This window comes from Momordica charantia (genome assembly GCF_013281855.1).
Source record: "Momordica charantia cultivar OHB3-1 chromosome 7 unlocalized genomic scaffold, Mcharantia_2.0 BLBB01000007.1, whole genome shotgun sequence".
Classification (NCBI taxonomy): Eukaryota; Viridiplantae; Streptophyta; class Magnoliopsida; order Cucurbitales; family Cucurbitaceae; genus Momordica; species Momordica charantia.
In genome coordinates this window covers 20,369,644-20,384,758 of record NW_028275165.1, presented here as the reverse complement: position 1 = coordinate 20,384,758, position 15,115 = coordinate 20,369,644, and the positions used below count along the sequence as shown (strand labels likewise).

Genomic DNA, 15,115 nt, shown 5'->3' with positions numbered 1-15,115 from the left:
ATGGTTATCATATTTCCCGATATCCTGTATTGACAAAAACTTCGAAGTGTTAATTTCTTTTTTTGCAGGATTCTAGAGTGTTATTGTGGAACAATAACAGTACAAGAAGACACGAGATCAGAAGTGACAAAAGTTTCGGAGTGCTAACTCCTTTTATGTAGGATTCTATCTTCGAGTGTTACTGTGGAACAATTTCGATACGGAAGACAAGAGATCAGGAGGTAGGACGATAATGACAAGCCTGTTTCCCCCACCATAAGAAAGGAAAGCAAGAGCATTTATGTTATAATAATTAAACTCTCAAAAAATGGTGATCTTTGTACAACTTTTGACAAGTGGTCCGAAACTCATTTACAGCAAATGAAGCAAGTGGGAGACATTTGATTATGCCCAATCAAACAGCACTACCGACACCTAATAAGAAAAAAGAAAAAAAAAAGTTGTTTATTTTGACACTTTTACTTTTAGAAAAGAGGAAGAAAAAAAAAATGCCACCACCAAGCTCTGCCCAGTTGATATGAAACACTGCCACTCTGAGAAGAAGTCTGTCTTTTTCCTTTCTCAAATGGCAAAATCCTCCTCCACCCATCAACTTACATTCAACTTTGTGGTTCAAACTTCAAACAATCTGCTGAACCAGTTGAAAACCTTTTATACAACTTGTCTTGGCTTCTTCTTCAGTTGGCAATGGGTATGATGGGGAAAAATAATTAAACCAAAAAAATTGGTGGTTCTATGTTTCCTTTTGAGGGTGGTTGTTATCTCCACCAGAACGAGCTGCCTGTAATTGAATTGCATACTTCCTCTGCAACTCTCTGAGCCTATCTATCAGAACCTGGAATGAAGGCCGGTTTGCGGGTTCGCTGTAGTTTACAATATAACGAATTTTAGCACGAGCAAAGTTTGAATAACCATTGCGAACTCGTTTGATAGTCGTTTTGTTTTCGAATCTTCTTATTCCATCGAGAAAATAAGAATGATTTAGGCAACTCAGACAAATTAAGTACCTGTTGCAGCAGCTTTCAATTATAGAAGCCCATTGTGGATCCACATCTTTGGGGATTTCAAGTCGTTGGTTCATGAACCCCACAGCACCGATTACCTACACATTCTGAAAGTTGTCAAAGAACAACACACAGGAAGCTTGCTGCTGCATGGAAATTTGAAATGCTCAAATGGAAGAACATTCTACTTACTATTTATGATATGGTTTAGTTGCATTGAAAGTTGTAGATATCACTTGAGAAAGAGGTTTAGTACCTGCATTGAATTGAGATTTTCCCAAGGGATCTTCTCGGTCGCAAGCTCCCACAATATGACTCCAAAACTGTATATGTCAGACCTGGATATTACAATCAGAATCAGTGGATTTATCTTTTGAGTTTGAGAATTCGGAATAGAATGAAGCTTGAAACGTTTTGGCAGCTGAAGGATGAGAACATACTTCTCATCAGAGGGATCGTTACGAAGAACTTCGGGCGCCATCCATTGAGGCTATGTGAAACAAAAAAGGATTGAATAAGAGGATCAATCGTGAGCTTCAAATGGTTTGCAGCACAATACCAAAATTCTAGAATCAAAAGGCTGGTACGACCAGCAAGCGCGAAATTCCCAGGCTTACCGTTCCCTTCCCGGTCTTAGTTGTTAGATAAGTGTCGCGCTTGAGACGAGATAGACCGAAATCGCCAACCTATGGGAGCAATGAAAGCTATAAGACTCTAAATTGTAATTGTACATTTTTTTCTTGAGTTCCTAAATAACAGTTCCCCTGAATGCCAAAGGGAATTTTTTATGTACATTAGTAGGAAATGAGAGCATACCTTCACAGTCCAGTTTTTATCAATTAACAGATTTGACGATTTCAAATCTCTGTGAATAATAGGTGGATTACAATGATGAAGATAGTTCATGCCTCGTGCCTATGAAAGAAATGAAATATGTTAACAATGGAATAGAATGAAATGACTAGTAATCTAAGAACAATATTCATCATAGTCAGCAATATATAAGGCTTGAGAAGCATTGCAAGAAGAGAAATTTGAATGCAGAAGAAATGCCGAATTGTCTGCAAATACAAATACTCACAATGTCCAAAGCCATATGAGTGCGGCGCCTCCAGTCTAATTTGCCAGAGTTCCTCTGTAGTAAACGAAACAAACTTCCACTGTTTTTTTATAGGTACCAGCACTTCAATCAGCCTAAGAAGGATGCTTCTTTTGGAAGCATAAATCAAAATTATCGAAACCGAGAATAGTAGCCAGGAACAAACCGTGGAAGGAATTCCGTGACGATGCAGAGACGCTGGGGTGAAGTCACAACTCCCATAAAGAGAAGAATATTGGGATGCCTAAGCTTTTTCATCAGGGATACCTTCATAAACATAAAGTTGAACTTAGCTCTAAGAATAGACATTTTATTGCCCGGGGCGGGGTCGGGATCGACCATAGGTCCATAACAGAGTTTCGAGGGAGTAAAGAGAGAAGCAGAAAGCATACCTCCTGTCTGAAGGAGAGAATCACATCATCTGAATACTCTTGTTTGGAAAACACTTTAACGGCAACATCCTGAAAGAACAGTTCGAATCATCTTTCAAACGTTAGATATTATAATAGTTCCTTAACAATTTGTACTTCTTTAGTTCCTACGAGATAAAACAATGAAAGAAAACTAAAGATTCTCAGAATCCCATTTGACAGAACAGCATAATTGAAGCAATTGAAAGGATAAGTGAACATACTGATCCATACCACAGCGCATGATAGACGGTTCCACAAGAACCTGCAGAGATCAAGGCAAGACACGCATTAGAAACAAATCGATTTATACGAAGCAGAAAGAACAATCAGAGAAAATAAGTTTAACAAATTAATCTGAAATTCCATATAAATTTTGATGAACATATAACGTAAGAAAAGTTAAATAGAAATAAAATGGTATGTGCAGAACCCCATTCATTCCAAAGACCATTACTTACCTTGCCCTATTTGCTCCCCAATTGTAAGGTCTTCCCACAATATTTCATAATCCAAGCAGTCGGTTTCCATGTCAACCTTGTTAACAGCACTGCTGCTGGTACTTCCACAGCTACTGGCACTGCTAGTGCTGTTAACATTGAACGATGACCAGGACCCCGAGGCTTCGTTGTTGCCTGCTCGATGACCGTCGTTTTGCTGCATTTCTAGTTTCCCAGCTGAAGAGAAACTCTTATGGTTGCCCGGTTCGGCTTCTTGATCATTTTGTACCCAGGGCCAAACGAAACGGGCAGTCCTTGCTTCAGATCCTTCCTGCTCGGTCCCTTTCCACGGCCACGATAAGCCCTTCTTAGCAATCCACTCTTCTGCTTTTGAGGATAAGATCTTCTGGATTGTAGGTTTTCCTTTAACCTCATCACCGGAATCCCTCACCAGTTTGCCAGAGCACTTCTCTTCAATTTGGGAAAATGCACCGTGTGCTGTCGAATCTCCACGAGGTGTGCTAGCTCCACTCGAATTTGCATCCTCCCGATGGTCACAAAGAACTGCATCTGGAAAGCCATGATCAGAGTGATAACTATCTCCACTTCCACCTTCACGATCCGAGCTGTTTTCTCCAGTTCGAATCTTGGACTTCACTTTGTTGCTTACCTTTGATGCCTGTCTCAGTGCCTCAAACTATCAAAATACGCACACTACAACAAACCACAGGGAAATGAAACCAAAAGACTAACCAAATTCGATATCTTTGAAGCAATAGCCACTTGAAGAGGCTGCTGAGGATCAAGACCAAGTTTAGTTGAAACAGTGCTTCTTGATCGGACCAGGCTCGAATCTGCTCCATCCTGCTGTTTTGAACCAACTGCTAGAGGAATCTTCAATTCTTGAAATGGTCGTGAATCGCTCGATACGCAGATAATCCCGACCAATGCGCCATCGTCGTAGAACGGAGAGTTATTTGCAACAACTACAAACTTCTGCCCCATCTTGTTCTTTACAGGGAACTGGCCAGTCCAATTCTCCCCCGCCGTGACAAAACGGAGTACATCATTCGCAATGGCAAAGTCTTCGGGATCTACGAGAAGCCCGACGGCATCCTGGCCCAGAGCCTCCGCTGCAGAATATCCATACACAGTTTCGGCAGCTCGGTTCCTGAGTAGATTGGATTAGCGTCTCTAAAATCACTACCCAGAGAAAAATTATAAAGGGGCGTTTTATAAGAAGCAATCTCTGTATCTGTAAGGAAATTTCCATCATAATCTAAAACGAGGAAGAATTGTCACGAGAAGGAGAAGGAAGTTAACGAAAAGGGACTAAAAATAGGAAAAGAAAAAGGGCAGCGTACCAATAAATTATGCGACAATTAAGGTCAAAAATATGAACAGACTGTCCCATTGACTGCAAGATATTCAGATACTGCTTATTGGTGAAATTCACCGCGGCGGGGCCAGAGCAGCCGCCGCCGCCGCCGGCATTCAAAGGGTCACGGGTCCTACTCTCCCTCTGAAGTGGGGAAGAATGTCGGAACGAGGCAGAGCCTTTCTTCCAGGCTGCGGCGGCGGCGTCTAAACCACCGGAAGCGCCGCCTCTCCTTCTGGCCGTAGCAAATCTGGAGCGCTGCGGCGAGATTGATTGCGAGCGCTGATGGTGATGGTGATGGTGGATTTGGTGCTCGGAATTCGAATCTGCGGGAGTTCCGGAGAGAAGAAGTTTGGACATCTCTTTCTTGAGATGGGCTTGACCCTCCTCCAGCTCTCGGATCTTCCTCAGAAGCTCCTCCGCTGGTGGGGTTCCCATAAACAAACAACAACAACAACAAACAACTTCAGTAATCTTGAATGAAGATTAAACACGTTCCAAACACAAAACTAGAGACCCAGCACCAGATTTCCCTCATCCACCTCTAAAAAATTTCAAAAAATCGTTGAAACAAAAAGAAAATCAAGGAATCCCCCTCACAGCACCACCATCTCTGGGATTGGATTGAGGAATCTTTCAGTTAAACAAAAGAAAAATCAATCCCATCCCATAAAATCCAATCCAAACCAAAATCGAATTGATAGAATGAAGGGTTTCCGTTCGGTTTCTTCGCTCCTGATGGGTCAAGAACCTTCTCCCCTCCTCACCTTTTACTTTAGCTTCCTCCACAGCTCCGCCTCTTTTTTTTTTCTTTTTTTCCTTTTCTTCTTTTTGAATTAAATAAAATAAAAATGAATTTTGTTGTTCGATATTTTCTCTCTCTATGTGTTACTCGTTAATTTTGGGCGGTTTGATTTTCTATCTTATCATAAATTATAATTATTAATTCTGAATCTAAGTGTTACCTCCGATTGCCTCCAATGCTGTTTCCACACGCCACACACCCCACTGCACTGTCGTGGCCAATCACACACCTCCAGTTTTTTCTTTTCTTTTTCACTTTTTTTTTAATTACGGCTCCAACGTCTGGTCGGAATTTTCCTACAAATTTTCCCTCTTCTCTCTCTCTCTCTCTCTTCTTTATTAATACCACAAAAATAATATAAAATAATAATCAATTGTGGGCGACTTCCACTATTTTGTTCTTGTGACTGTAATATTATGTAATGAGTGTGGACTTTGATATTTCTTTTTCTACCTCTCTAACTTTGTTGTAATTAAATAAATTATTATTTTTCAATTTCGTTTGCTTGAATTGCTATTGGATCATGCATTGTGTGCCCAATTAATGCCATTGACTTTTTAAGTATGAGTTTTTCTTTGAATTAATCGAGTAATTAAAGTTGGATAATTTAATATATCCTTTTAGACTTTTGGAACTAGCAATAATTTTGACACCAAAGTCGTACCAAAAATTTGTACATCCAAATTTTCATGGTTGATATTCATTTTTGATAGGCAGGTGATGAGACTCGTCAAGAATATTGTTTTACTCCAATAATTTATATTGTTGTGGATAAAATTGACTAACTAATTCATCTGAAGTGCAAAAGAAGCAACGTGAGCCAAGCTACTAGGATCGAATCACCTGACTTGACTAGGTCTCGAGTCGATTCATCTAAACTAATTTGACGAATCTCCTACCATAAATAAAAGGAAGGGTGTGAGACACGAGAAGTACAAGATTTGCTTTTTTTTTTTGCTTGGGTATTCATATTTGGTTTACCTACTTTTTTTTATTTTAATATTGCAAGTTTCATTTTCTCACAGACGGTCTAAATCATTTGGAGAGTGGTTTTAGTTTAATTTTGATAAAAATACAATTTGCTTCATCATAAAATATGACGAATTGAATATTGATGATGATGGGTTTTAAAGATACCTTCACTTTTTTACTTTATTTTTTTATATATATATAAACTTTCTTCTTCTTCTCCTCCTCCTTTTTTTAATTACTGTTTTGGGTTTTTAAAGTCAAAATGTCATTAGATTTGTTAAGTTCTATATAAATTTCAATCTTTTTCTTTATGTTCAAATTATTACTCAATAACATCGAACAATTAAATAATAGAACGAGGGTGATATGACATTTAAAAGAATAATATTTTATATGAGTTGAGTTTTAAATATCCAATCTAACCCTACCTAGCATGAAATTTTTGTCAATGATAGTATATACACTTTAGAGATCAAATAAAATATATATGATCTTTAAAGAAAAATTAACTACCTTTAAAAATAACTTTTAGAAGGATAAAAAGTGTATCAATTTTCCAGATGTTTATAGCGTTTCATTAGATAACCAAAAATGATTTTGAAAATTTTTAAAATACTTTTACGGAAAAAAGTGGGTAATTATGGAATTTGATTGTTTGTTTTATTTAGACTTTGAAGATTGGTTGCGTGCAAATTATGAGTCCAGGTCCAATTTCAGCAACTTGCAAACAATTTTATTTTATTTTTGCCAAATTGGTGTTGTAGAGAGAGAGAGAGAGAGAGAGAGAGAGAGAGAGAGAGAGAGAGAGAGAGAGAGAGAAACTCCAAAGTCCAATCAATCTCATTTCCTTTATTTTAAACTTTAAAAAGTTGAATCGTACAATTCTGAATGAGCCTTTATTTATTTTCAAAGTTTCCACTTTCGAGCAATCAGCTTCGGATATAAATGCCATCAAATTCGCACTCTCCACATCCCAAATCTCCAATTCACATTTAACAAAACAAGTAAAACACTAAAGTTCAGAACAGAATTCCATTACTTTTAATGCTCTAGAGACATAATTATACATCAGGATGGAAACATAATTTATTTCAAAACTGAACTACAATTCTTCCTTCTATCAACTAGAAAACCTGAAGGACGAAATTTAGTGACCCTAAGGCATTGCTATAAATTTGCTTGTTGAGATTGATCCTTGTTACTCCTGCTGCTATTTGTAAACTCATCATTTGGTGTACAGAACATCTTCCCAAGGATGGCGGTACAGTGGCTGTTTCAGTCTCTTCTGATCAAATGTGTGTCTGCCAAATTCAATTACAACGATGAAGCAATCAGGTCGAGATACAATAATATACGTCAAAATAAACAACGTAACCAAACTTCGAAAGTTTAGCAGAAAAGCTTGGATAACAATGGTTTCTAGAGGATTTCCTACTCACCCAATCAGACCAATGGAGCGTGCCAGCACAAACAGTCCGTTCAAGTAGCCAATCTCGACGATCTCGTCGATTTCTTGTTTGCTGAACATTCCACTGCCAGCAAGAAGATCCAAGAAAAGGGATCCAATTGCACCGTCTACATTAAGAACCAAGTTGTTTGCCTTTGAGAGGGTGTAAGTTTCAACTTGCACAGCATACTCCATGTACTTCACAGACGGGAAATGCGTCCGTGCGAACCGCTGCAGTAGCTCCACTCTCTTATCTCTGTTGTCACCTCTCTTGATCCTTTTTCCATGAAAATCAAGCCATCAATAAACAACTTGAATAACCAATCATGATCATTTTCAAACCAAACTCAATCTCAGATATTGTAAAGCCATTATATTTGAACTAGAACATCGTCACTATACCTGTGGCCAATTCCTGGCACACGGATCCCTTTCTTTTTCATGCTTTCGACAAATTCGTAAGGTGTAAGGTTCTGTAAAAAGCAGGAATCAACATAGAATCTTAGAGAAAAGACTCAACAAGCACCAGATTAATTTAAAAGTTTAGAAATGAACAAATCTCACTTTGTCATATGCTTCCTTAAAATACCGAGCAGCATCATCAATGGCACCACCAAATCGAGGACCAATAGTAAGCAAACCTATTTCAGAATGTCACTGCATTGATTAGGCACACCAAATATAGACAACAGAACATCCTTGTCCAAATAAAATAAATTACAACCTGAGACAAGACTGGACACAAGGTCTTTTCCAGCCCTAGCTGTTACTATAGTGTTGTGCGCTCCAGATACACAAGGACCATGGTCAGCACATAGCATGATACATATCTGAAAAAGGGCATGAAACTTGTCAAACCGGGATCCAAGACTACAATTTCAATTTCCACCTTCGCGTAAGTGGAAAAGCAAAAGAAAATTTATTAAATTGAACACAGGTCTTGCACAGGGCTTTCAAGAGATCGTCAGTTCCATACTATGAGCTACCTACCTCAATAAAATGTGTACAATACCGAGGAAGGCTGCGCTTGAACCATAAAAGTGAGATAACATCTCCAACGCCATAACCTTGCTCAACAATGGAAGACATAGGAATTCCAGCATAGCTGGGCTCCTCACCTATTTTTTGTTTTTCAAAAAGCAATATAATTTAAAATTTATACTATTAAAACCTCAAAAATTCTGAACGAAAATCTTGGAACCAAGGAAGGTTAAAAACAAACCTCTGTCATCAGAAATGGTGGAAATAATATGGGTCGGGGCTCGAACTTTCCCGCTTTTAATTGCCGAGCTAAGATCCTCAGGAATTTGTGGGGGCTTCACTTCCTTTATTGGAGTAATTTTCCCCGCTTCAACCTAGGCATAAATCAGATGGAAAAATTAAAATTATCTGGTAGTTATGGATAAAATTTGAGGGCCATTTATCCCTCTCCAGAGGAAGAAGAGGACAAAATGGTGTAAAATAGTTCCCCTGGGGTCAGCGAAGGAAGTCATATGATTAATGAATTTACCAATTTTCCAAATGTTTCCTTAATTGCATCTTCAAGGGCTTCATATGACGTTGGAACAATTGCTCCAGCATCCCTTAAAGCCTTGTTTTTGCCTTGTGCAGACTCCAACTCGCCACCACTTTTTGCCCCCTGTAGTCAACGTCAAATAAGGTCAGGGAGCAAATAATGTCTGCAAATCCTATCATAAAATGACAATAAATTAAGCGGGACGAGTCCAACGTCAACTTACAGCATGACCAAATTGAACTTCAGATTTAAACAGTGTTGCACAAGTACCGCTAACCCAGGCAACCACTGGTTTGGTAACTTTTCCTTGTTTCATAGCTTCAACTAAAGAATACTCATCTTGACCACCAAGTTCTCCAAGTACAACCATCATCCTAACCTAAAGAATAGCAGAAAAAGAAAAAGCATATTGAAGGCAGAGAACAAAGTACATAAGGAGCCAATTTGGTAATGACTTGATTATGGTGTTAGCATCAAGGCCATCAATGATATGGAGGCGATGTGTACTATAGTTAAAATCAGTATTATACTATTGCGTGCATGTACATGTTTGTGAGGGGTGGGAGTGATCCTTGTGTGGCTAGCGACCTTCAAAGACTAATGACTTCTGGCACGCACAAAGAGTTACTAGTTTATCTACATGAATGGGTTTTCTGAATAAAAATTAAGCTGAAAGGCAACAAACAACAGAAAAGATGTCAATCACAATACCTGAGGGATGTTGTTAAACCGCAAAATATGGTCAGAAAGAGTTGAACCCGGAAACACATCACCTCCAATTGCAATACCTGTGCAGTTCAAAGAATATGAATCTGATTTAATATTTTGAAACCGTCCCAGACTAAAATCAGAAAGAAGCTATGAAGTTTACCTTCATAAATTCCATCTGTAACACGGGCAATAGTATTGTACATCTCATTAGACATTCCACCCTGTGATATCATAAAACATTATCATACTTCATACTGGTATCAGTTCTCAGTAAATCAACTATTTTAGAGGGCAGCAACAAGGTTTGACAACTTGCTTATAAGAAAAAGTAAAAAGTAAAAGAAACAGATTTATATGGTCTTGAGAAAGCTAGTCAACGAAAATAGCATATTAACTAAATAGCGAAGACACATGACATTATCACATACATAGAAATACGGTCCAGAATGCCAAATAAATTAGTTGTGCATAAGAAATCAATAAAACAATCCTATCCATGCATAAGAGCACACTTTAGATTGGAACAACTAAGTCAAGCAAAAGACTAGACGAAGAGTTTGGCAACAGTCACATACTGATTTAGAGACAAAGCCCACAGATCCAGGCCTGTACAACTTGCACTGTATTATATTGTCAATTGTTCCAGCAGTGTCACCGATCTTAAATGCGCCAGCTTGAATGCCACCAACAGTAGCTGGGCCTATAACAACCTGCAATTGAATTAAGCCGAGAGAAAAAATTCAATATCACTTATAGACCCCATGACTTATATGTTTTATTCCATTTATGCTGGTCTACTCTACTCATCATTTGGGGTAGACATGTGCCTCATTATCTGATATGCATAATACTGCACATATAAATTTCCGTGTGTTACTGATGCTAGAACTCAGTTTTACTAAAAGGATCAAATCTTTTCTCACCTTGTTGTTTGCCCGTGCATATGCAATCAACTGTTTGGAGTCCGACTCTGGAACACCTTCGGCTATGATAGCTATAACTCTGATGGTAGGCTGTTTCAAAGCAGACATTGATGATGCAGCAGCACTACACATATGGCAGCATAAACTAGTTATGAGTGGAAACAGAAAATTCTTGTTCCTCATAATTTAGTTTGCAACAACGACCACTAACCTTCTGAAGGATGCAAAGTTGATGAACACATCAGCAGTGGGATGTGCTGCACAAGCTGCTTCAATGCTGAATATATCAAAAAGAAGTTGGGAAGTTAACCTATTTGTTCTAAACAAGTTCTACAGATTAGATTAAGTAAAAGATTGTTAAAAAAGTACGTACTACTGGCTAATTATGCTCACTTCAAGAAGATTAATAAACCCTACCACTTCAAACTATATATTGAATTTCAAGATAATGTAATGTAATGCTATTGTGAAAAGACACAAATTAGAATGGAAAAAATTATAAGCAGTCTCTGGAACTAAAGGCCATTCAAAAAGCTGTTGAGCAATGGTTTTAGAATCATATCTAGAATTAAATGTGAATAAAGGTGTGATATGGAAAAAAAAAAAAAAATCATAGTTAATAGAAGAGAGTGTAAATTTATTACGCACGTAGAATGCACAGGGATGGCAATTTCCTCTTGACCGAAAAACAGTTTCTGGAATCCCTCAGCACCAGGATTGATGATTCCTGCAACTGATGGTGTTTCCCTCCCTGAATAATAAGTCAAAAAGGGAGGAGTTAATAGTGTAGATACCCACAATCCATAGCCAACAAAAGGATAATCTATTCCAAACACTAGGAAACTGTAGCTCTGCACTAATGCTGTGTTCTTCAAATGGAAGATATCAGATAACAAAAGAAGAAAACTACAAGAAGTAATACACACCGCAGAGGAAGTCAAAGTCAAGCATCCGTTGGATGGGTAGTTGCTTGTAGTTGTAGAATAGAGCTTGCGTCGTCCGAGAAAATATTTGTCCGGTGGCCATGGTGAGCGTCAAAGGAACCTGCATGTAGGAATTATGTTTCTGTATACCCTTTTCACTCTTTATAGTGTCAAAAGACTTAAAATGAAATTTCAACAAAAATTCAAAAAAACCAAATTAGGTTTTAGATTCTTCGCATGATTCAATGGACGCAGTTACTAAGATAAGTTAAATAAATGAACTCTCCCCAATACGTTTCCCCTCATTACAAAAGTCGATTATCTAAAACCTAACTTGCTAACTACATGATTCTCCACTCTGATGATATCTTGACTAAGAACACTTCATGTATTAAAGATATTCTTGTTCAGAGATGAAGGCGATCTAAGGCTGAGGAGTAGAGAAGGAAAACAGAAAATGGAGTAACGTTTGCAGAATTAAAGAGCTCTGCATTCAATCGTCTACATTATTCAACCAATTCATCTCATAAACGGAAGGAAATCCAACGAATTGCAATATCGAATCAACTGGGAAATACTACCTCAAAACAACTACAGGCTACGAGATATGTGCTGAAATTAAAAAAGTAAAAATGGACAGAGTTAAATCCTCGCAATGTGACCGAAGAAATTGAAAAACACAAACGAGGATCAAACCCGGATGATGAGCAGATCAAGAGAAGAGCTCACAACAGTCAACACACACACACAACAATTAGGTCCGAAGAGATCGGAAGAATAAACAAAACAAAACAAAACGGTAGGGATGTAAACAGAGATTGAAATGGAAGAGAAGGGAGAATAAACAGATCCAGAAGGGCGGCAGAAGCGAGAAAAAGGCGGGAATGAGTAGTGGAAGCGGAAACGGACCTGAAAGCTCAATGCGGAAGCGGATTCCGGCGGCGGCGAATGAACGGAAAGTGAATACTGGAAGGTGGAGGATGGGATCGGAGATCGGAGATGGAATGGGAATTTATATAGAGAAACAGAAGGCAAGTCGGAGGGAGGGAGCGAAGAGGGTGATCCCGGCACGTGGTCGCTGTTGCCTGTTAGTTAGCTCACAACCATCAGCACGTGATTCTCATGTTTATTCATTTAGCAAACCAAACTCCCACCATGATTGATTCTTTACCCCTGTGCGGCGGGAAGGAACAATAAAATAACACCGATTTCCCCCTAATACTTTTTTTATCCCAAATCCCTAATTTTTTTTCCTCTTTTTACTCTCGCAGATTTAACACCATCAAATTATTCATCCTGACCCTAAAATTTGAACTCATTCTCTCTCAATTACCTAGCCTCTTTATATGAATGAACTACGAAAACTAAAAATTACGGCTATTTATTTTAAAAAATATATATCTCTCCTCTCTTATTTTTTAAAATGTGAAATTTCAATGCATGGCAAAAGTCTTTTATGTATTTTAAAATATGTCACATGTTTTTTAAAATTTTTAAATATAGCACAAATTTTCACTTATATTAATAGTGTATCAGATACTCATATCAGTAGTATATTACTAGTGTATCCGACACTTATATCATTAACATATTAGATGTATATCACATACATATTGCACAAATACTCGTATCAATAATATATCATATGTTTATCACATACATATATCAGTAGTCAGATATATTATAGATATATTACAGATGTATATCATTTGGGTAAAGTTTTCCTTTTAAAATTGGATCTCCATTTTTATAATAAAAAGTGATATATTTAAAAAAAAAAACTAAACGTGGTTACTATTTTACTAATTTTATTAAATATTTTTGTCATATTTATATCTAATAATTTAAAAAACATAACAGTGATTAGCCTAAAATATAAGAATTGATATAAAAGGTAGAAAGAGGGAGGGGAGAGATAAAAATTTAAATTAACCATAAATATGAATTTAAGTTTTTTTCCTTCCCTAATATATAAACCATAAATATCACCTGTCAGAATTATACTTGAAAAATACATTTTAGGATTTTTTTTTTTTTTCAGCACACATTTTAGGAGTTAAAGTTTCGCTATAAGCAAAGAGTCAAATTATGGTATGAAAATTTGATGAGAAATGGGAACGAATATGGGATGGGGATGTTGATAATAAATTGAATGTTAGGTAAACTAGCGTCACCTGACTTTATATTCATCAAAATTATTGGATTTGTTTATAATGTTCAAAGCAACTAATAAATTTTTTCTCAAAAAAAAAAAAGGCAACTAATAAATTTTTTTTATATAATAAAAAAGAGTCCAATGTGCATTTATTTTTGTTTGGATCCATTAATTCAAATATGCAATTAATAACTTTATATTGTTAGCTGATTTTATTTTTTATTTTTTAGAGTGTTTGTTAAATTTACCACATAATAATCATAAAATTCATCTTAATTATTTGTTAACGTGAACACGGTTTAATGATTAAGGCACATTTACTATTCTCTAAGAGATTGGAAGTTCAAATCTTCACCCACCTATGTTGTTATAAAAAATATATATAAATTTTCTTTCTTACTATTTAAATTAATTGTGTATTTATGACCCGATTTGTTATTATTAAATTTTATATGAAGTATCATACTTCTTCTTTTAGGTTGGTTTGTATATAAATTTAATTTACTTCTTAAAAATAAGTTGAGGATTGACTAGATGAAAATTTTATTTTTAAAAATTATACTTGTCTTGATTATGGTTTTTTATAACATAATTCTAAAACTTTTTTAAAAAAATTAACATGTACGGTTCTTAAAAAAAAAATTTCTTTTTTCTTATGCGTAAAAGGTTAACTCAATTTTCACTCTGTTCAAAAACAAAAAAACAAAAAACAAAAAATATAATTCAAATTTCAGTTTGTTTTAAAACGTGAAAACTAGACCTATCAAATATATAAATATATGTTTTAATAAGCAAACTTAAAAACAGAAAAATAAAGAAAGAAAGAAAATAAACTATATACAAAATAGTGATAAAAAAAAAAAAAGGACACTGCGGTTTTTGCAACTTCGAAACGGACAAGAACTCAAAGAAAAATTACTTTTCACCTTGCTTTATAACTTTTATCCTCAACTTTCTCAAAAATAAAAAATAAAAAAAAATCTTGAAAACTGAAAAGGCATTTTCACACATCAAATCAATGTGACTAAATATTAACTTAGATTGAAATATTGAAAGGATGAAAATATCAATGTATGAAATTAATGATAAATATTTAATTAACAAATAAACATTTCTATCACTCTTGGAAGAAGATAAAAATTAGTAATATTAATATAATGTCAATATTTTTGATATTTCATTGATGTTTTTTTATATCTTTTCGATTTTTTTTGGTGATATTATGGAATTGTTTATTAACTTTAAGATATTGAAGCAATAGATATATAGATATATTAATGGAAATATAACACTACATATGGAGGATCATGACCTAAAAGGAAGAAAAACAAT

At 36.1% G+C, this 15,115-nt stretch overlaps 2 protein-coding genes across 7 annotated transcripts; both read right to left on the bottom strand.

Annotated features, from left to right (window-relative positions):
- Nucleotides 1-258: 258 nt before the first annotated feature.
- LOC111009855 (uncharacterized) lies at nucleotides 259-5,239 on the bottom strand. 6 transcript variants are annotated; one of them, XM_088126569.1, is made up of 14 exons: nucleotides 5,099-5,239; nucleotides 4,318-4,753; nucleotides 3,707-4,124; nucleotides 2,975-3,632; nucleotides 2,738-2,778; nucleotides 2,496-2,564; nucleotides 2,270-2,370; nucleotides 2,086-2,164; nucleotides 1,821-1,919; nucleotides 1,622-1,690; nucleotides 1,445-1,494; nucleotides 1,261-1,342; nucleotides 1,008-1,102; nucleotides 259-863 (listed from the first exon to the last, which is right to left on the bottom strand). In XM_088126569.1, the coding sequence occupies exons 2-14, from the start codon at nucleotides 4,689-4,691 to the stop codon at nucleotides 734-736; spliced, it is 2,265 nt and encodes a 754-aa protein (XP_087982695.1). In that variant the 5' UTR covers nucleotides 4,692-4,753; nucleotides 5,099-5,239; the 3' UTR covers nucleotides 259-733. The 6 variants fall into 6 exon arrangements, 4 of the variants coding, with proteins under 4 accessions (XP_087982695.1, XP_087982694.1, XP_022138774.1 ...); XM_088126568.1 differs by having other exon boundaries at nucleotides 4,874-5,174; XM_022283082.2 differs by having other exon boundaries at nucleotides 4,318-5,174.
- A 1,840-nt stretch (nucleotides 5,240-7,079) lies between these two features.
- Nucleotides 7,080-12,694, bottom strand: ACLB-1 (ATP-citrate lyase B-1). Its single transcript, XM_022282845.2, has 17 exons — nucleotides 12,538-12,694; nucleotides 11,632-11,749; nucleotides 11,354-11,456; nucleotides 10,917-10,982; nucleotides 10,706-10,829; nucleotides 10,358-10,492; nucleotides 9,943-10,003; nucleotides 9,783-9,859; nucleotides 9,295-9,450; nucleotides 9,066-9,194; nucleotides 8,778-8,910; nucleotides 8,546-8,673; nucleotides 8,280-8,385; nucleotides 8,120-8,196; nucleotides 7,958-8,028; nucleotides 7,548-7,832; nucleotides 7,080-7,409 (listed from the first exon to the last, which is right to left on the bottom strand). The coding sequence occupies exons 2-17, from the start codon at nucleotides 11,729-11,731 to the stop codon at nucleotides 7,334-7,336; spliced, it is 1,827 nt and encodes a 608-aa protein (XP_022138537.1). The 5' UTR covers nucleotides 11,732-11,749; nucleotides 12,538-12,694; the 3' UTR covers nucleotides 7,080-7,333.
- Nucleotides 12,695-15,115: the final 2,421 nt, after the last annotated feature.